The sequence below is a fragment of the Heteronotia binoei genome, chromosome 5 (genome assembly GCF_032191835.1).
Source record: "Heteronotia binoei isolate CCM8104 ecotype False Entrance Well chromosome 5, APGP_CSIRO_Hbin_v1, whole genome shotgun sequence".
NCBI lineage: Eukaryota > Metazoa > Chordata > Lepidosauria > Squamata > Gekkonidae > Heteronotia > Heteronotia binoei.
In genome coordinates, this window is record NC_083227.1 from 93519790 (window position 1) to 93542502 (window position 22713).

The following is a 22713-nucleotide window of genomic DNA, read 5'->3' on the forward strand; positions in this document are numbered from 1 at the left end:
TCCCATCCAACTAATATACCTTTTAACATGTAACATACATTTAGTTTGCCAATAGGAGAAAAATACATTAAAATATAGTGGGAGATGGATTCAGTATATGTAATGGGGAAAAAATCCAACATCCCTATTTGAGTATGTCAATACAGCTAAAAGGGGAATACATTGGATAGTGATGTTCTTGTCCATCTAATTTACTTTTTAACATATAAACATCATTCTAGTTTCCATAGGAAAAAAATACAATAAAATATAGTGAAAATGGGTTAAGTATATGTAATATGATAAACAGCCAATATCCCTATTTTGAGTATGCCAGTACAAATAATTATTCTTATACACTATTCTAAAGGAGAAATACATTGAAATACTGTGGATATATAACTATACTCAGTGAGAGTGGGTTTAGCATCTCTAATGAGATTAAAAACCAATATCCCTGTTCAGTTCTGGGGAGATGTTTGTTCCAAGTTTCATAATAATTTGTAATTCAGCAATTTTTCTCTCCATTCTGTTCTTGAAGTTTGTTTGCAGTAAAACAGCTACTTTGAGGTCACCCATTGAATGATTTGGAAGGTTAAAGTGTTCCCCCACAGGTTTCTCAGTTCTGTAATTCCTGATGTCAGATTTGTGTCCATTTATCCTTTGGCGGAGGGTTTGTCCTTCTAGGTGGCACCCCAATTGGAAGCTTTTGGAGCCAGAATGAATGTGTGCACCAGGCACCTCAGTATGTCTTCTTGAAGAGGACAGAGTCCCAAGCATGGGAATGTGTCACTTGAGGTGATCCAAACATTGTTTTGGGGTACAGCCTGGCCCCAGTGTCTGCTTCTGAGTGTCCTGGAAGCCTTGCTCTGGAGCAGTTGGCACAAGAACCATTCTTTGCATCAGGAACCGGTACATGTCTCATCAAAGGGCAGAGTCCCCTGAACGTGGGGGTGTATGGCATGTGGTGGTCCATATTGTTTTTTGGGGTGTAGAGGGCAATCAATCAAAATAGTTCCTTATTCAACCCTCCAATGAAATACAGGCCTCTTGGTGGCACTCCAAATAGAAGCTTGTGGTGCCAGAACCAGAGTTTGGGCTGGGCAGTATTGCATGTCTTCTTGCAGGGGACAGTGTCCCGAGCATGGGCATGTGTCACTTGGGGTGGTCCAAGCATTGTTTTGGGGTACAGCCTGGCCCCAATGTCTGCCTGTTTAAGTGTCCTGGGGGCACCTTGCTCTGGAGCAGCTGGCACAAGAACCATTCTTTGGATTTGAAACAAGCACATGTCCTCTTGAAAGGCAGAGTCCCCTGAATGAGGGGGTGTATGGCATGTGGTGGTCCATATTGATTTTTGGGGTGTAGAGGGCAATCAATCAAAATAATTCCTTATTCAAATCTCCAATGAAATACAGGTTTCTAGTTTTATTTATTTATTTATTTATTTGGGATTTATATCCCGCCCTTCCCACGAATGGCTCAGGGCGGCTTCCAACAATTAATCAACATAAAATTTAAACATTTTCAAGTATAAAACAGTTAAATATTTAAACAGTTAAAAACATTAAAAACAGAGTAATTCAGTTTCCTGTAAACAGATGGCTGGCCAGTTACCTCAAGTTGTCATCCTAGCTAAATATAGGCTAGGTATAGGCTAGCCGGAAGAGGGTCGTCTTACAGGCCCTGCGGAACTGCGCCAAGTCCCGCAGGGCCCTCACCTCTTCCGGCAGCTGATTCCACCATACGGGGGCCATAACAGAGAAAGCCCTTTCCCTGGTGGCTTTCAGACGGGCTTCTTTTGGCCCGGGGATAGTGAGGAGATTTTGTGTTCCTGACCTCAGTGCTCTCTGGGGAACATGTGGGGAGAGACGGTCCTTCAGGTAGGCAGATCCCAGGCCATATAGGGCTTTAAAGGTAATAACCAGCACCTTGTACCGGACTCGGTATATCACTGGAAGCCAGTGCAGAGTCCGGAGACCCGGCTGGATGTGTTCCCACTTTGGGAGACCCAATAACAGCCGGGCTGCGGCATTCTGCACCAGCTGCAGTTTCCGGGTCCGAGACAAGGGCAGCCCCATGTAGAGGGCATTGCAGTAGTCCAACCTTGAGGTGACCGTAGCATGGATCACTGTTGCTAGGTCGTCGCGCTCCAGAAAGGGGGCCAGCTGCCTTGCCCGCCTAAGATGAAAAAATGCGGACTTGGCAGTGGCTGCTATCTGAGCCTCCATCTTTAAGGAAGGCTCCAATAGCACCCCCAAGCTCTTGACCCTGTCCGCCGCCGTGAGCGGCGCACCATCGAAAGCCGGCAGGGGGATCCCCCTCCCCGGGCCGTGGCGGCCCAAGCAAAGGACCTCTGTCTTCGTAGGATTTAACTTCAGCCCACTCAGTCTGAGCCACTCAGCCACGGCCCGTAGTGCCTGGTCAAGATTTTCCGGGGCGCAGACAGGCTGGCCATCCATCAGTAGATAGAGCTGGGTGTCATCAGCATACTGGTGACACCCCAACCCATACCTTCGGGCAATCTGGGCAAGAGGCCGCATGTAGATGTTAAATAACATCGGGGAGAGAACCGCCCCTTGGGGCACGCCACAATCAAGTGAGCGCCTCCGAGATAGCTCCCCCCCAATTGCGACCCTTTGTCCCCGACCTTCCAGGAAAGAGGAAAGCCACTGTAAGGCCAACCCCTGAATCCCTGCGTTGGCGAGGCGGCACGTCAGTAGCCGATGGTCGACCGTGTCGAACGCCGCCGACAGGTCTAACAACATCAGCACCGCCGAGCCACCCCGATCCAGATGCCGTTGAAGGTCATCCACTAAGGCAACCAACGCTGTCTCCGTCCCGTGTCCCGGGCGAAAGCCGGACTGAAATGGGTCGAGGACGGAAGTGTCATCCAGGAAGGTCTGTAACTGCTTCGCCACTGCCCTCTCAATAAGTTTACCCAGAAAGGGCAAATTTGAAACCGGCCGATAGTGTGTCAATTGGGCCGGATCTAAAGATGGCTTTTTTAAGAGGGGTTGGACCACAGCCTCTTTAAGTGGCATTGGAAAGTGCCCTTCCGTTAGGGATCTATTTATGATATCCCGCACGGGATATCCAAGATCCCCCTGGCAAGATTTAATAAGCCAGGAAGGGCATGGGTCTAATTTACAAGTTGTTGGGCGAGCAGATACAAGAATCCTGTCAACTTCCTCCAGACTGAGGGGGTCAAAGCCATTCAGTGTATAATCCGAGGACAGGCTCAGGGCCTCAGGTTCGCTAACTGTCTCCAAACTGGCAGGGGGGTCAGGGCGGAGTGATGCGACTTTATCCGCAAAAAATTTCGCAAAAGCCTCACAGCCTATTTCCAATTCAGTAGAATTTAACCTGCCTTGCGGCAGCGTAGTAAGTCCTCTAATTACATCAAATAATTGTGCCGGGCGCGAAGTTGTGGATGCAATCTTAGCCGCAAAGAATGCTCTCTTTGCGGATTTGATTGCCATCTCATAGGCCTTCAAACTCTCTCTATAAGATGCTCGGGTCACTTCGTCTCGAGTACGCCGCCATTGCCTCTCTAGTCGTCTGAGCCCCCGCTTTTGTTGCCGCAGCTCCCGGTTAAACCAGGGCGATGGTTTCGGGCGGGGGCGCAGAGGGCGCCTGGGTGCGATCTCCTCGATGGCCCTGGAGAGCCCATCGTTCCAGGACTCTACCAGACCATCCAGGGAATCGCCAGTGGGCCAGGTATCCCGTAGAGCCGTTAGGAACCATTCCGGGTCCATCAGGCTCCGCGGGTGAGCTAAAATACGCACTCCAAATAGAAGCTTGTGGTGCCACAACCAGTGTTTGGACTGGGCAGTACTGCATGTCTTCTTGCAGAGGACAGTGTCCTGAGTGTGGGCATGTGTAACTTGGGGTGGTCCAAACATTTCTTTGGGGTACAACCTGGTGCCAGTGTCTGCCTGTTTGAGTGTCCTAGGGGCACCTTGCTTTGGATCAGCTGGCATGAGAACTGCTCATTGGACCATGAGGCAGTACATGTCTTCCCGAAGGGCAAAGTCCCCTGAACAAGGGGGTGTATGATATATGGGGGTCCAGACCTTATTTTGGGGTTCAGAGCTTTCAAACTCTCTTCAGTGTTTTTGGTTGAATTAATGAATAAGGAATGAATAAGGATTTGAGAATAAGGAACCAACTTCAGCCTCCTGTTTCTGAGGAGAAGTTTCTGATTGGAAAAGATCTGCAGAGCCTCCAAGGGCAGGCCTTCAGGAAAGACCCCATTATTTCACTATGGGGGTAAAAATATTGAACTTGTTGAATATCTTTGCAAAATATATTTCTGGCCTCCTGAGAGATTAAAAATAGGTTGCAGAGATCTAGAGGCTGGATTCCTGGGGGAAACCTTCAGTCAAAGATCCTGGATGTTTATGTATTTAAGATGTTAAGGTCCATAACATGGAATTTGTTAAAACATATAACAGTAATACTTATAATACTAGTATTATACTAGAGCCAGTATGGTGTATAGTGCGACACTAGGACCTGGGAGATCAGATTTGAATTTTCACTCAGCCATGGAAACTTGCTTGGTGACCCTGTACCAGTCACACACGACCAGGCCTTGACTTCTGTCTCATAGAGTTGTGAGGATAAAATGGAGGAGAGGAGAACAATGCAAGCTGCTTTGAGTGCCCACTGAGGGAAAAGGTGAATGAATTAAGTACATACATAAAAAGTAACTACTTTCAAAATTTGGGATATTTGAGTTCCTGGGGAACTCAATATTCTTACAGATGTCTAGAAGGAGGGGATCAGATTATTATACTCCACTTTTTTCTACCTTAAAGCAACTAGGTGTTTTCTCAAGCATTTCCTTCCTCTCCCCACCACAGGCACCGTGTGAGGTAGGTGGGGCCGAGAGAGCTCTGGGAGAGCTGTGACTGGCCCAAGGTCACCCAGCAGGCTTCATCTGGAGAAGAAGGGAATTAAACCCAGTTCTCCAGATTATGGTTTGCCACTCTTAACTATTACACCACACTGGCTTTCCGTAGTGAGTAGTACAGAAAAAACCAGTATTTGGGAAAACATAAGAGCCCTGCTGAATCAGACCAATGATCCTTCTAGTCCAGCATTCTGTCTCACACAGTAGGTAAGACCTTCACCTTATGTTGCCTTCTGGCTCTGGGAATGTGGAGGTTCCCCTCAGTCATCATGGCTAGCAGCCATTTATTAACTTAACCTTGTATGAATCTATCTAATCCTCTTTTAAAGCTGTTTATTCCTACGGCCACCACTACATCCCCTGGCAGCGAATTCTACATTTTAATCTCCTTTCATGACAGCTTGAAATGCCCCCGACATCCTGTTCCTGAGGGAAAGGAGATTTCAGGAACAGGATTTCAGGAGGGAGGTGGCTGTTGTGAGAAAAGGGAGGCAAAAGAATCAAGTTTTAGGGGCAGAATTTCTTGAGCCTATACATATAATCATTTAGTTGGGATCTTTGTCCAAATCCTCTAGACCAGGGGTCCCCAACTACTGGACCATGGACCAGACCATGAGGGGCAGGGACAGGGCACAGGTGGGGGGGGGCAGACTGGATCAACAAAACCAGCACCGCCCCCACCGGTCTGTGGAAAAACTGTCTTCCATGAATGGTCACTGGTGCCAAAAAGGTTGGGAGCCACTGCTCTATACTGACATATTCTATAGCAATGTCCAGCAAAAAAAATAAAAATAAAGCAACTTCGGGTTAGCAGAACATGTCCAAAATTTTATCCTAGGTTTGAATTAATTTATCTGACCCTCTCACTTCATTCTGAGATTTTGGATGGATGCTATTACCTCCTCCTGAATTAAAATGAGTGTCATGCCAAATTATTGTGGATGAACACCTAGTTGCAAAAAGGATGCTTTAGAGGGACTTAAATTGTTCTCTGAAACCTCAAATATTGGTATTTTTGCAAGTGGTTGTTGTCTCTCTTCACAGCTGTTTTACTGCATGGTTCTGTTTTGTTTTTAATCTTTTTTATTGAGAATGGTATCCCCAGCCACTCAAGGATCATTATGCTTACATTATAATTCTACACAATGAATAGACCAAAATGTTACTTTGTCAATTGTTTTTGCTTCCTGCACTCATTTTGCATGGGCTAAAACTTTTACTTTGGTATATGTAGTTCTCCCTGAAAAAGTGCCTAAAGGGAAGACAATTGGATTACTCTCAAATGAGCACTTGAGGTTCAACATGCAGCATTTTATAATTCAAAACAGTTACCAGGGAGAATTGTAAATATCCCCCCCCTCCCCTTATGATGTGGGCATTTTGCATACTTTTTTTTTAATGGTTTGGACTTACATATCAGACACTTTTCTATAGTTGGCTGGACATTCAAACAAAAGACATCGGAAACTGCCTTGAATATTGTAACACGACTGTGCTGATGAACAATTGTGGTTTCCCAGTGCACATTCATCAATATCTGGGAATGAAACACACAGAAGAGATTACACAGTATAGTCACAAAGAGTATACAATCACACACAAAATGTGGCTTCATCCCCAAGCTGTGCTAGAAATACCCCCTATGTAAACCAACTCTCAGGGTAGGTATGGGAAAAACTATACACTTTTATTAACAGAAATTGACAATGTGTAGACTTTGCTCCCATGTAATAAGGGATGGTTTAAATCCAACTTTCCTCTCTGTGGATTATTTACCCATTTTGCACATGGCCGACCAGTAAAGAAATTCACTTGATATGCATCCCACCTAAACTTAAACATTTAACTTTCAGTATCACCAAAACCGTATGCTCAGAGTTAAGATGATAATGGCATTCATCTTGTAATTTTAAGCAAGGAAAAAATAAGGACGCCTCTTTGTTGGAGCTATTTTGTACTAGTATTGTTATGAGACTCATGTTGCTAAAAGGAGCGATGGGATCCTGTTTTACATGTATACTTTTATATTTGGATTTATACCACAAAGGTGCATAGGTATAGTTCAGAATAGCTTATTTTCACATAAGGTGTGCTTAGCACTAAAAAAAAATACTTTAGTTTCTGGGCACAGGAACAGTTCTTGAACAATAAGATCATAAAATATTAAGCTGTGGTTCCGAATATACAGAAATACCAGATGTGATGGATGCAGTTCAAGTGGATAAAAAAATGTCTGAGCTTTTGTAGCCACACAGAGAACTTGGAAATGTCTAGACAGCATTCAGAGGTTTGCAAATAAAATGCATGTTAACAGGCAAACCATGTGGCAAAGTACTGTGGTGAAATCTGCCAGTTGTCATACAGGAGACATAATCCTAAAAAATACCATAGCTTTCCCTGAGGGACAAGAATTGCTCTTGCATGCAGTGTGGCTTGCTTTAAAAGCCCATGAAGAAAAATGTTCAAGAAAAAGTCAAAGAAAATTAAATTAAGCCCCTCCTTGCTGATTCTTAAAACAAGGTGAAAAGATAGATCGTTTCCATATGGTATCTACTGTCACAAAGAGATTTATTTCTCCAGTTTTACCACATGGTTTTGAAAACCCTGATCCATAACATGAAACTTCTGCATGTTATGAATCAGAATGAATTGCTGAACTGTTAAAAAAAACACCTATGAATGAAATACAAAGGGGAAAAAATAGTGTATTTCAGAATAAAATGGTCCAAATAATACTTTCTCCTACATTGGCCTCAGTTCAGAAGTGAGATTGTGCCTTATGACTCAATCTACTGGGTAAACCAGTTCTAACTCTGATTCCTCCCAGCATCTGCGCATGAATATAGTATTTGAATAGGGTTTTCAAGGCAAAAGACATTCAGAGCTGATTTGATATTGCCTGCCTCAGCATAGCAACCCTGGAATTCCTTGGTGGTCTCTCATCTAAAATCAATGATTCTAAACAACAAAAACAACAATGGCATGTCTTATAACCTTAACATCAAATGTGGGAACTGATTGAACGATTTTGGCTCATACCTATTGGGTTTTTGGCAACAAACTGTTAAACATTATGTTTATGCATGGATATCTCTAAGGTAAGTGGAAAGTGTGATCGCCACAGCTTATACTTATGTGTGTAAATAATATCATGCAATCTGTGCCTCTATTGGCTGGGTTAATTATAACAATAATGTACTATCATGTGACATTGTGTGTAGAATAGCCAAGAGATTCTAAGATTGTCTGGCAGCCAAAAGCTATAGCTCTTTAGTGTTATGCACCACTAGGTGTGAGCTAGACATGTTTTTAAGGCAAGGGACATTTCAGAGGTGGTTTGCCATTGACTGGCTCTGTCAGGACCCTGGTATTCCTTTGAGACTGATCTTCCAATACCAGCCAAGGCTGACCCTGCTTCCAAGATCTGAACTTCCAGTGATGGATTCTCAGCTGGGGTGATTCTCAGCTGATTCCCAGCTGTGGCTTCAAATTCAACATATTTGGCTCTGCAGGTCAGACATGAGCCATTCACTGGGTCCGTTCAGCACTGAATAACCCAAATGCCATACAAACACATTCACAGTATGTTTTTGCAAAATGGAGCATATATGAAAATGCTGTTTATCAAAACAGATCACCATCATAAAAATTACTAAGAAGAAAAAGAGAAGAGATTGGATTTATACCCTGCCCTTCACTAGCCAAAGGAGTCTCAGAGAGGCTTACAATCTCTTTTCCCTTCCCCTCCCCACAACAGACACCCTGTGGGGTAGGTAGGGCTGAGAGAGCTCTCCCAGAACTGCTGTTGAACAGAACAGCCCTGAGAGAACTTGTGGCTGACCCAAGGTCACATCAGCAGGTGCATGTGGAGGAATGGGGAATCATACCCGGTTCTCCCAGACACAAACTGGCTCTACTTAAGGACTACTTGACAAACAATGAATACATAGGATTTTTTTCTACAGTGGTTACTGAGCACTGATTTATATGATTTGTAACTGATGTAACTGTCTGTGTAAACAGTTGCCAGTTGGATGAAGCAACTACTTAGCAACTGGGAACTAGAACTTCAGCATTTTGCTGAAGAAAATCACCATGTGGAGAATGAGCATGTGTAAAGCGTCAGTTGTACTATACAAAAGCAATCGTTGAAGCAACCTGCTGAAAAGCCACAAATGAGTTGATGGAGAGAAACAGCTGAAGCTTTAGTTCCCTGTTCACAACTGATAAATAGTGTACAAGCTGAACTGGTGGGTGTTCAGCAATCCCTAATCAAAACAGTTTTAGAACTTGTATCAATTTTACAGGCAGTAATTATGATGCACCCTGATCTGTATCACTCAGGCTAGCCCAGTCTCATCAGATCCCTGAAGCTAACCAGGGTTGACCTTTGTTGGTACTTGAATGAGAGACCACCAAGGAATACCAGGGGTGCAACACAGGAAATGGAAACCCACCTCTGAATGCCTCTTGCCTTGAAAATCCTATGGGGTACCCATAAGTTGGCTGTAACTTGGCAAATCTTATACGCACAATTACAATGCTACAAGTGCAATCAACTTATGCTAGGAGAGGCAAGCAAAAGCAGTTATTTCAGAGACAACAGATTTTTTGTATATATGATAGATTTTACATTGGCTAATTTTACACTGGGGTGAGGGATTTTTGAACTGAGGCCTTTCATTTCAAGGTCACCTTCACACCCAGATATAGGCTCATTTCTAAAATTCTTCCTATCACTAGTCATATCACTTCATGCCTTTCATGGTTTGGGGTGAGGGGGGGAGGTAAAGGAGATTGTGACCACTCTGGGACTCTGAGATTCAGAGTATAGGGCAGGATATAAATCCAATATCTTCATCTTCTTCTTCTTCAGCCAAATGTGAGAACAGTCTCCATTATAAAACAAAGTGTTTGGCATTATACGATATGAAAGTTCCATTTATGGTGGCTCATCAGTGATGGCTGATGCATATGTGCAAGCTGCCAAGAGATTCAGTGAGTGACTAACAGGCACAGGCAAACTGGGTTGTATTTAAGAGTCTTCTAAAGAAGACTGTTATGGCTATTCAGAGGCAGCCAATGGCAAACTATTTCTGCTCATCATTTGCCTTGAAAAACCCATGAGTTGTAACTTCATAGGGTCATTTTATAACATCAGATGGAATGCTCAAGGTGATGAAGATCAGCCAATGTCTCCAAAATTACTTCCTTGTCCCCAGCTAGTAAAACATTACAGTTCACTAGGATCAGGAAGCACAAATTAATTTGCCTTCAACAGGCCACACATGAAATTCCAAGAGCGCTTTTTTTGCAGTTAAGCTCCACTGAATAAAATGAGGCTAACTTCTGAGTAGACCTGCTGAGGATTGCTCGAGTTCCTCCTACCCTGCAAATCCTACATTATTTTTCCTCCCTCTCCCTCCTTGAATTCTTTGCCAGTTGCTGCTACCATGATAACTGCATTAACCTATTAAGAGGAATGATAGCAAAGAAAGTATTAAAAGTCCATAACGTGACAGAAGAATTTTAAGGAAGCACTTTAATCTTATTCTTACCGCGACAAGTTCTTCCATTTGCTGACATTGTATAGCCTTCATCAGGACAAGCACACTGATAACTTCCAGGCACATTAATACACCGAAAAGTGCACAGAATACCTGCACTTTGTGCGCACTCATCTATATCTGTGTGGGGGTGGGGACAATTATAGACACATCAGGACTATGAAAAAAACATTGCTAAATTGGGATGGGCATGAACCGAACTATAAACCACAGCTTGAACTGGGCCAGTGTGCTTCCTGAACTAGGGGTTCAGGAGAACATACCTCCCATGAGCTCTCCTTGACCCCTCCCTGAACTTCCATGGAGGTTTGTGAGGTTTGAGAAGGGTTTATACAGGTGGCTTGGACAGAGCTCTAAGAGTGTACTCTAAAGGTCTTTAAGGGCCTTCAGAGCTCACTCTTGGAGCTCAGTCAAATCAGGTTGCCCAACTTGACTGAGCTGTCAGAGTGAAGCCCTATAAAAGCCTTCAGAGTCCACCTCTTGGTTCCACCTGCCCATATAAGGGCATATATAAGGCCTATAAAAGCTTTCAGAATTCACTCTGGGAGCTCGGTCAAATTGGGCAGCCCAACTCAGCTGAGCTCCCAGAATGAGCTCTGAAGGCCTATAAAGGCTTTCGGAGCTCACTCTTAGAGCTTAGGTGGGCCCATCTGACCCAGAAGTGGGCTCTGAAGGCATTTAAATGCCTTTGGAGCTCACTTAGATGATGAACCATTAGGGATTTTTTGAGCAGGAACTCACTGGAATGCAGTTCCAGCTGGCTTGGTGTTAGGGGATGTGGCCTAATATGCAAATGAGTTCCTGCTGTTTTTTTTCCTACAAAAAAACCCTGCACAAAACAATGGTGACAGTAGGGGGTAGCCTTATATGCAAATGAATTCCTGCTTGGCTTTTTCTACAAAAGAAGCCCTGCAAACCACAAACTGGTACATCCAATGGAGGAGTTCATTGGAGGTTTGGGCTTGGTGATAACCCCAAACTATGAACCTCCAATGAACCTCCATTTTCTTGGTTCATGCCCATGCCTATTACTAAGCCACTGGAAGATGCAGAACATAGCTGTGATATTACTGGATTACCTTTGCAAGAATGTCCATCTTCTGCTAACTGATAGCCCTGCCTGCAATAACACTGATAGGAACCATAAATATTTGCACATTCTTGACTGCATGGATTGTTTTCACACTCATTGACATCTGTATTTAAAAAAGAGAACAGACATTACATTTAATTAGTCCACCCACTGCCTTGTTTCTGGCAATATTGAAAGAAAGGTGAAACAGACTCCATAATCATCCCGTTGATGATTGCAAAATAAAAAATAAAAAAAATCTATGTCTGGAAACATGAGGATCAATGTTCAGCTTGTACACAGTGGTACACAAAGGAAATAATACCTATTTTTTTAGTAGTACAGATGAGTGCAAGTGACCACAGGTCAGCCCAAAGGCTACAGAGGACCTATGCAATGTTATTTATATGTGATTTATAATGTGAGAAACAGAAATGAAACGAACTACCACAACAAATACAGTTTTCTTCATCTGAAAATGCATTCTGAAATCTTGTGTAAATGGACCCATATGGCTAATTCATGTCAGTGAGACTTATGGCTAACATTGAGCAGGACTGCAGCCAAAAGTATGTGAAGCTATGTAAAGAAGATGAATAAGTAAAAGACAAAGGAGGAAAGTCTCCACTTGATGAGCACCCCTACTTGATGTCATTCTCAAATTTCTTTTAAAGGAATCCAGGTGCTGTAGATTATATCCCATCACATTTAAGGGGCTTTTCTTTCTTTTAAATATGGTTCAAATATAATGGCCATGTGGTGATGCCAGATCAAGAAAATTTAGCTATGTTAGGAGGAGAGGGAAAATCACCACAGATTGTCCAAGCAGATGCTTTGCATGCAGAAGGTTTCAGGTTCAATCCCTGGTGTGACAGGACAGTCCCAATGACCCATAAGCACCACTCTGTCTGGCCCTCTGAGGCATCTAGGCACCAGCAGACTCTCTGTTCACTAACATGCAAGTTTCCTAGCTCAACTAACCCTGGGAGGGCCTTCTCTTTCTCTTCTATTTAATATATTGCCACCAACTGATCTTTGTAGGAATTACCTGCCAAGAGGACCAGTACCAGAAGGCCTGTAGCTTAGGGGCTCACAGGGCCTGGCTCCCTGACAATTTGGGGGGGTCCTCACTCCCGGACTGCTGCCTCTCTCCTGCATGATTTAAATAACATGGAAATGCATCCAGGAGCAGCTGCTGCCGCTCCCGTGCAATTTTTAAGGCCCAGAAATCAGCTGATTGGTGGGGTCTAAATTATGCAGGAGGGGTGGCAGGAGCAGTCACTAGCCTCTTGCATGATTTAAAGGGCCCCCTCCTCCTGTGGCTCCTAGCTGAGTCCCAGATTTCCTACAGAATTGCTGCTCTGAGATTCCACGAAGTTACAGTTTGCTAAAAACACAGCATTACTTTGGAATCTCAGTCCAGTCTGTTCCATGTGTCGATGGCTACCATTCAAGATGGTGCTTGATGAGAGAGTTCCCTTCTGCAAATTCTCCCCAACTAGACTCAGCCAAAATAATTTTATCTCTTTTGTTTCCCCACCCCCTTGTGGGTCAAAGAATCCTTTCCTGAAATCCCCAGGAAGATGTTATCTAGCCTCTTATGCCTAGGGTGACCATAATGTCTGAAGGCCAGCCAGGGACACTGGGGGGGGGGGGGGGGGTGCGCGCGCGCTCTGCGCGCGCGCCGCCGGAAACAGGAAGTGACGTCACTTCCGGTGACGTCACTTCCGGTGATGTCATGCCACCACCGGAAACAGGAAGTGGCATCACTTCCTGTGACATCATTTCCCCCGCGTCACCTGCCGGAAACAGGAAGTGACTTCACAGCACTTCCTGTGACGTCCCCAAAAATCCCCCAAATATCACCGCCGGAAACAATTTTGTTCTCAAATCCTGTATATACTTCATCAGTATATGGGATAAGGCACTTTCTCAACTGTGCTGCATAATGCAGCCTATTTATTTTGTCCTGTTGGCTCTGTTGGCTCTATCTGCGCCACCTTCATCACTTTCGGGGTGTGGATCCCCCAGTGGGGTGGTCTCCCGACTCCCTCCGCCGACTGTTTCTGATAGCCCTGCGCCCCCTCTTTCATTTGATATGTGTCCCGTGCGGGTGCCACCCTCCCGCCGGGAGATGCCGCAAAATGAGCCCCCTTGAGGCTTATGGCGGCAGGGCTCGGGGGAAGCGAGCTAGACTGCTGTTCTTTTGAGGGGTTATAGAGTGTTTCCAGCCCGTCCCTGTGGCATCGGTCCCATCGTTGTGGGACCAAGGGGGTCGGCGCAGCGGCACGCCGAAGCAGCCTGTCACTAATAACACCGGTCAAGATGCAGGACAGGAACCTGGAAGTGACCGACAGGCTGCTTCAGCGTGCCGCTGCGCCGGCCCCCTGGGCCCCACAATGATGGGACCGATGCCACAGGGACGGGCTCGAAACACTCTATAACCCCTCAAAAGAACAGCAGTCTAGCTCGCTTCCCCCGAGCCCTGCCGCCATAAGCCTCAAGGGGGCTCATTTTGCGGCATCTCCCGGCGGGAGGGTGGCACCCGCACGGGACACATATCAAATGAAAGAGGGGGCGCAGGGCTATCAGAAACAGCCGGCGGAGGGAGTCGGGAGACCACTCCACTGGGGGATCCACACCCCGAAAGTGATGAAGGTGGCGCAGATAGAGCCAACAGAGCCAACAGGACAAAATAAATAGGCTGCATTATGCAGCACAGTTGAGAAAGTGCCTTATCCCATATACTGATGAAGTAAATACAGGATCTGAGAACAAAATTGCACTAGAAGACACAAACGCAAAGCTCCCTTACACTGAATCAGTGCTTGGGTCCACCAAAGTCAGTATTGTCACATAAGAGAAGCCCTGTTGGATCAGGCCAGTGGCCCCTCCAGTCCAACACTCTGCGTCACATAATAACATAAGAGAAGCCCTGTTGAATCAGGCCAGTGGCCCATCCAGTCCAACACTCTGCATCACATAACAACATAAGAGAAGCCCTGTTGGATCAGGACAGTGGCCCATCCAGTCCAACACTCTGCATCACATAACAACATAAGAGAAGCCCTGTTGGATCAGGCCAGTGGCCCATCCAGTCCAACACTCTGCGTCACATAACAACATAAGAGAAGCCCTGTTGGATCAGGCCAGTGGCCCATCCAGTCCAACACTCTGCATCACATAACAACATAAGAGAAGCCCTGTTGGATCAGGCCAGTGGCCCATCCAGTCCAACACTCTGCGTCACATAAGAACATAAGAGAAGCCCTGTTGGATCAGGCCAGTGGCCCATCCAGTCCAACACTCTGCGTCACATAAGAACATAAGAGAAGCCCTGTTGGATCAGGCCAGTGGCCCATCCAGTCCAACACTCTGCGTCACATAAGAACATAAGAGAAGCCCTGTTGGATCAGGCCAGTGGCCCATCCAGTCCAACACTCTGCGTCACATAAGAACATAAGAGAAGCCCTGTTGGATCAGGCCAGTGGCCCATCCAGTCCAACACTCTGCGTCACATAAGAACATAAGAGAAGCCCTGTTGGATCAGGCCAGTGGCCCATCCAGTCCAACACTCTGCATCACATAACAACATAAGGAGGGAGGGAGGGAAGGAAGGAAGGAAGGGAGAAAGGGAGGAAGGGAAGAAGGGAAGAAAGGAAGAAGGGAGGGAGGGAAGGAAGGAAGGAAGGAAGGGAGGGAAGGGAGGGAGGAAGGAAGGAAGGAAGGAAGGAAGGGAGGGAGGGAAGGAAGGAAGGAAGGAAGGAAGGAAGGAAGGAAGGAAGGAAGGAAGGAAGGAAGGAAGGAAGGAAGGAAGGAAGGAAGGAAGGAAGGAGGGAAGGAAGGAAGGGGGAGGGAGGGAGGGAAGGAAGGAAGGAAGGGGGAGGGAGGGAAGGAAGGAAGGAAGGAAGGGGGGAGGGAGGGAAGGAAGGAAGGAAGAAAGGAAGGGAGGAGGGAGGGAAGGAAGGAAGGCAAGGGAGGGAGGGAAGGAAGGAAGAAAGGAAGGGAGGGAGGAGGGAGGGAAGGAAGGAAGGGAAGGGAAGGGAGTGAGGGAAGGAAGGAAGAAAGGAAGAAAGGGAGGAGGGAGGGAGGGAAGGAAGGAAGGAAGGGAAGGGAGTGAGGGAAGGAAGGAAGGAAGGAAGGAAGGAAGGAAGGAAGGAAGGAAGGAAGGAAGAAAGGAAGGAAGGAAGGGAGGAGGGAGGGAAGAAAGGAAGGCCGCCCCCCGCCCCCCCCCGCTTTCGGCCCCCTTACCTTAATCCAGGGCGGCGGATCCAGCGGCGGCGGCGGCGGGGAGTCCTCCGGCGGCGGCCTCGCGGCGAGGGAGGGAGGGAGCTGCCGGGGCTGGCCTCTGGAGGCCTCCAGGGACCAGCGCCGGGCCTCTCCGATACCGGCGCTGGCCTCTGGAGGCCTCCAGGGACCAGCGCCGGCTGCTCCGTGGCTTCCCCGCGGCCTCCGCTGGTCCCTGGAGGCCCTCCAGAGACTCTGGAGGGCCTCCAGGGACCAGCGGAGGCCGCGGGGAAGCCTTCGCTGGCCGGCGCTGGTCCCCGAAGGCCTTCCAGAGGCTCTGGAAGGCCTTCCGGGACCAGCGCCGGGTGCCCCGCGGCTTCCCCGCGGCCTCCGCTGGTCCCTGGAGGCCCTCCAGAGACTCTGGAGGGCCTCCAGGGACCAGCGGAGGCCGCGGGGAAGCCTTCGCTGGCCGGCGCTGGTCCCGGAAGGCCTTCCAGAGGCTCTGGAAGGCCTTCCGGGACCAGCGCCGGGTGCCCCGCGGCTTCCCCGCGGCCTCCGCTGGTCCCTGGAGGCCCTCCAGAGACTCTCCGCTGGTCCCTGGAGAGGTCTCAGAGGCCCTCAGAGGCCCTCCGCTGGTCCCTGGAGGCCCTCCAGAGACTCTGGAGGGCCTCCAGGGACCAGCGGAGGCCGCGGGGAAGCCTTCGCTGGCCGGCGCTGGTCCCCGAAGGCCTTCCAGAGCCTCTGGAAGGCCTTCCGGGACCAGTGCCGGGTGCCCCGCGGCCTCCCCGCGGCCTCCGCTGGTCCCTGGAGGCCCTCCAGAGACTCTGGAGGGCCTCCAGGGACCAGCGGAGGCCGCGGGGAAGCCTTCGCTGGCCGACGCTGGTCCCCGAAGGCCTTCCAGAGGCTCTGGAAGGCCTTCCGGGACCAGCGCCGGGTGCCCCGCGGCTTCCCCGCGGCCTCCGCTGGTCCCTGGAGGCCCTCCAGAGACTCTGGAGGGCCTCCAGGGACCAGCGGAGGCCGCGGGGAAGCCTTCGCTGGCCGGCGCTGGTCCCGGAAGGCCTTCCAGAGCCTCTGGAAGGCCTTCCGGGACCAGCGCCGGGTGCCCCGCGGCTTCCCCGCAGCCTCCGCTGGTCCCTGGAGGCCCTCCAGAGACTCTGGAGGGCCTCCAGGGACCAGCGGAGGCCGCGGGGAAGCCTTCGCTGGCCGGCGCTGGTCCCCGAAGGCCTTCCAGAGCCTCTGGAAGGCCTTCCGGGACCAGCGCCGGGTGCCCCGCGGCCTCCCCGCGGCCTCCGCTGGTCCCTGGAGGCCCTCCAGAGACTCTGGAGGGCCTCCAGGGACCAGCGGAGGCCGCGGGGAAGCCTTCGCTGGCCGGCGCTGGTCCCCGAAGGCCTTCCAGAGGCTCTGGAAGGCCTTCCGGGACCAGCACCGGGTGCCCCGCGGCTTCCCCGCGGCCTCCGCTGGTCCCTGGAGGCCCTCCAGAGACTCTGGAGGGCCTCCAGGGACCAGCGGAGGCCGCGGGGAAGCCTTCGCTGGCCGGCGCTGGTCCCCGAAGGCCTTCCAGAGGCTCTGGAAGGCCTTCCGGGACCAGCGCCGGGTGCCCCGCGGCCTCTCCGCGGCCTCCGCTGGTCGCTGGAGGCCCTCCAGAGTCTCTGGAGGGCTTCCAGCGACCAGCGGAGGCCACGGAGAGGCCTCCACCACTGCCGCCGGGCCCCGCGCGCGGGCGGGGAAGGCGGGGAGTGAGGGTGGGAGCGTCCCTGCGCAGGCGCAGGGACGCTCCCTCCCTCACTCCCCGCCTTCCCCGCCCGCGCCCGCGGCCCACCGGCTCCTGGGCTGCCTAAACCGGGACCTTTAATGGTCCCGGTATAGGCAGCCCGGGATCCGGGATTGGGTGGCCAGATCCGGGAATGTCCCGGGAGACCGGGACGGTCTGGCCACCCTACTTATGCCACCAAGTCTCTTTGCCAACATTTAAAGTGTGAGCTGGTCATTTCATTGACTTAGCCTTTCCAAAGGTTTGGTAGCTGGTACTTGCAGATGTTTGGATGTGCTTGAGTTCCCCCTTCTGGTAACTGAGATTTTTTTTTTAAGTGTGTTTGTATGACTGGTTTGTGGGGCTGAAACCTCAAAATAAAATGCATTTTGCTGCACCTGGCATCCCCAGGTACAAGGATCAAGCAGTAGGTGATGTGAAACATGTCTGCCTAAGACCTTGGAGGGCTGCTGCCAGACTGAACAGACAGTACTGCATTTGATGAACCAAGGATCTGATTCAGTATAAAGTGTACACTGGGTGTTGAGGCCCTTTACCAGGGCTGTTCCCCCCCACACACACACACCCATTTGCAGCTTTGCAGCTTGGATGGCTACAGGTGTCTTGTTCAGGGGCCGATAGAATTTAACCCCTTGGAGGGTCTTTAGGGGAAAGGTAGCACCAGCTCCTCTGCAATTTTGGTGTCATTTGGCAAACAGCCACTCCAGCCCCCCTAAAAATGTTTCCCCCAGTCAATAATGATTCCAAATAATTCTGGAATTCCAGAAAAGCCAGAACCTGAATCCCAAAATGTTCTTGGGGACCTAAATACCATTGAATACCAGCATTTATGCTCTGCTGCAAATCCAAAGAATACCGAGTTTGGAGGGGGGGTGTTATTTTTCTTTTCAGGTGCACATCATTAGTCTATTTAATTCAGTTTTGTCTATTGACTGGTAGTGGCTCTGCTGTGTGCAAATGGCTCTTCAGAGCCTCAGATAAAGGTCTTTTCCAGCACCTTCTACATAAGATGTTTTGACTATGCCAATTAAGTTAGGACCTTCTGCAAGTAAAACATCTTTATCATTGAGTTTTCCTTGAAAGAGCTCCACAGTCCACATATCTTTCTTTAATCTTTTTGTCATCAAAGGATACTATAACACATCTAATTACCTTCACAGTGCTTCCCATCATAAGCCAAACGAAAGCCAGAAGAACAGGAACAATGATAGGACCCAGGAGTATTTTCACATGAGTGCTGACATAGTCGGCCGGGATAGTTCCAGCATTCATTTAGGTCTGCCATAAACATAGAATATATGAGGAAAACTCTGGGGTGGGGCAGGGTGTGTGTAACATATAATGCTGATTGCTGCAGATTTCATATTTCCTTGCTTTGTAAGCAAACAATGAAATATAGGAAGAGCAATTATTTCTATCAATAGTAATGTACAATGCCAGCCCCCTTGTTTCTACAGAGTTTCCTATCCTACTTTTTCATATCCTATCTTACATGGGCACCTGCAAGCGGGATAGCATTGTTTGTTCATACCATAATTAATATTTTCAGCATTAATTATGCATTATCTAGTCAAGTGGTACTCATTCCATGGCTTTCAGACAGCCACGTCCACATCCACAATTATCATTAAACAAAAGAGCTTATACATTTCTCTTGTGGTGGCCATTTAAATATGGAACACTCTTCTAACCTAAAGCCCCACCGGGCAAGCGCCTTGCCCACCTTCCAAAAGTGCCTAATTTAGGAATGGTGATCAAAGGTGCTACATGTGTAAGTATCACTAAGACTTTTTTTGGGCAGGAATGCAGTTCCAGCTGGCTTGGTGCCAGGGGGTGTGGCCTAATATGCAAATAAGTTCATGTTGGGCTTTTTTCTACAAAAAAGCCCTGTGTGCAATAATGGTGATGTCAGAGGGGTCTGACCTAATATGCAAAGGAGTTCTTGTTGGACTTTTTCTACAACACCCCCCCACCCCGAGTATCTCTGATCTAGTCTCTTTGAAAGGCTACAAAGAGCAACAGTGGAAAAGACACACTTCCAAACCCACCACCTCTTCAGGGCATCCAGAAAAGTGCTTTCACAAGTTCACTGTATGTGTGAAACTGATGAACTCTTAGCTAATTCCATCTCGCAGAAGCCCCACTTTTCCTGATCTGCTGCAGAAGGAAAGCTTGTAAACTTTGCAAACAATTCTTCCCATGTACATAAGACATTGATTATCACACCACATCATGTTTTTCACTAACACCTATGTGAAATAGTTATTGCATCTAGATAACAGAGGTCCGATCATATAGGATCAGATGTACGGAAAATCCAGGCACCTAATAGTGGAGGCACAATATGTGCTAGAAACTTTTAACTGGTAGTTTATATCTCTGTCTCCCTTGGCCTGTGCAGACATTCAGTGAGCTTGTTTTTTTCAGGAGGACAGTTTTAACCTATGAGGAAAATACTGAATTTGGATGACCTGATCAATAACCTGCAAAGTTAGGTACACACTCTCTACTAATATTTCTGATGAATAGATGAGCCGCAGATAACTGGACACTGTGAGGGAAAGTTGTTTCAGAAGTAATTCTACAGTTTGAGCTACAGTGCTCCAAGATTCATAAGTGTACCCTATGCAACAGCACTAAATACTGGTTTGCGGTCCAGGCCTCATCCTTCAGAATGACTGTCTCTTCTATCATACATACCAATGCACGTTCTGCTGAATGCATCATACTGATATCCTATCTTGCATTCACAGCGATAAGTTCCAGGTAGATTATGACAAACCTGTCCCTCTCCACAGCGGTGTACACCAGTCTGACATTCATCAACATCTAAAGAAGCAAAAGGCAGCAATTACTCTAAGCCTAATGAGTCAAGCTGTTGGTCACTCTCTGTGCATTGCCATTTGGGGGCAGCTGCACTGCATGAAAGAGTTTGCATTACAAGAAGGAAAAATGGAACGGTTTTCCTGACGTTGCATGAAAAGTGATTAGCTTCCACTAGTCCCTTTCTCTGATAACAGATCAATGCAGTTCTGCAGTTCTGATGGTCAGAGTTTTGAAATGTTTTATTTTTATTTATTTATTGATGGGATTTATATCCTGCCCATCCCACTAAGGCAGGCTCAGGGCGGGTAACATGAAAACATAGCATGCAAAGCTCTAGAGTGCAAAGCTCTGGAGTGCATACTATTGTTCCAAACAGAAGACCCTGTCCTCAGTGTTGTCAAAACTGTGACATTTTATATTGATGTTTTGCTGCATTGTTTGTTATGCTTTGATTTAGAAAGCCAGTCTGTTCTGGAAAAGGATAAGGAATTCAGTGGTGCAAAATGATAAGAACTAAGGTAAATTTTCATCACAAATAGAGATGTCTTTTCTTGTTGAACTCTGTCCCCAGCCTATACAAAATAATTAAGACATAACTGCTCCTCACATCCAAACTTGCCCCAAATAGTTACAAACTGTTACAAATGGTTGGCACCTCGACTGTGCTGTCTGCATTAGATACTACCCAAGGAACTAGTATATAATATAATAAGGAAATGAGACATAAGACTTCCTTGCAAAACAGATGTGACTGCCGACAAATATATGGTGTCAGATGATCTTATACTGCTTTGTATATTAATTCTGATATTCCTCTAGAACAAAGGACAGCCATTTTTCACAACTTCAGGCATATTACCACCTGAGATTTTCAATCTGCCAGACTCAGTTATCCTGGTTATTTTCTCTTTCAATGTTTTCTATATTCAACATTGCGTGTCAGTCTGGATGTTAAACAGACATCTCCTCTGACCAGCTCTGCTAAGTGATGACTAAAAGGTACTTACTCCTAGGCAATTGGCCATCTGCATCATCTCCAAGCCTGAGACCAATTTGGACTGTAACCAAAATGCCGGCTTTAGGATTTTTTCAGACCTACTTGACACAGGCTGTCAATATTGACACCTGAAACTCAGAAATGGAGAGGGTTTGGTTTTCCATGCTTGGAACAACAGCAAGCTTGCTACAAACTGTGAGGAGTCTGGCTTTGCTCTCTGATAACAGTGACCATGTCAACTGTCAAGTGATGAGTTTAACATTTTATGTACCAAGAACAAACTTGCTGTGACTTGACAACCTGACTTTTACCTATGGGTAATGTAGAGTTTTAATTGTTAGGATGCTATTTTTGTATGTATTTTCTAATATGCCTGATTGCATCTTGTATGATTGCCCCATCAGGTTTGCCTACTGTGGTGGCAGAAGCCACCCTGTGACTTGTTGGTGGCTTCAGATGAGGCGGAAGGAAGTTATTTCACCTTTGACCACCTTCTTCTCTCTAGGATCTCACATGAACACATGAAGTTGCCTTTTACTGAAGCAGACCATTGAGCAATCAAAGTCAGTATAGTCTATTCAGACTGCCAGTGGCTCTCCAGGGATTTTTTTCACATTACCTACTTCCTAACTCTTTTAACTGGAGATAAAGAAAAAGGTAAAGGTAATCCCCTGTACAGGCACCAGTCATTTCTGACTCTGGGGTGACATTGCTTTCACAACATTTTCATTGCAGGCTTTTTACGGGGTGGTTTGTCATGGCCTTCTTCAGTCATTTACACTTTACCGCCAGCAAGCTGAATACTCATTTTACCCACCTTGGAAGGATGAAAGGCTGAGTCAACCAGGAGCTGGCTATCTGAACTCAGTTTCCATTGGGATTGAACTCAGATTGGGAGCAGAGCTTGGATTGCAGTACTGCAGTTTACCACTCTGTGCCACGGGGCTCCTTTTTTAACTGGAGATACCAGGGATTTATTCTGGGAACTTCTACCTACAAAGAAGGTAGAAGCACCTGGCTGCATTGAATAAGTACAAATCCCCTGGGCCAGATGGTATGCTCCCAATAATGCTCAAAGAACTTTCTAGAGAGCTTGCAGAGCCTTTGTCCATAATCTTCCAGACCTCTTGGAGGATGGGAGACATGCCACAAGATTATAGGAAGGCAGTTATCCAAATTTTCAAAAAAAGGAGGATGGATGACCCAGGAAACTACAAACCAATTAGTCTGATCTCAGTCCCAGGGAAGATACTGGAACAGATTTTAAAGGGATCAATCTGCAAGGATCTAAAGGACAACTTGGTGATCTGGGGAAGTCAGCATGGATTTGTCCCCAACCTCATTTTCTTCTTTGATCAA

The 22713-nt window shown here is 47.3% G+C and overlaps 1 protein-coding gene across 4 annotated transcripts in view; it reads right to left on the reverse strand.

The window, feature by feature from the left end:
* Nucleotides 1–22713, reverse strand: part of FBLN2 (fibulin 2) — a 317538-nt gene that overhangs the window by 4617 nt on the left and 290208 nt on the right. For all 4 annotated transcript variants that reach the window (XM_060239829.1, XM_060239832.1, XM_060239828.1 and 1 more), the window contains 5 exons: nt 20232–20360; nt 18684–18809; nt 11541–11657; nt 10453–10581; nt 6308–6431 (listed from right to left, as the gene is read on the reverse strand). In XM_060239829.1, the coding sequence (XP_060095812.1) occupies nt 6308–6431; nt 10453–10581; nt 11541–11657; nt 18684–18809; nt 20232–20360 (625 nt within the window). The remainder of the gene's footprint in view (nt 1–6307; nt 6432–10452; nt 10582–11540; nt 11658–18683; nt 18810–20231; nt 20361–22713) is intronic.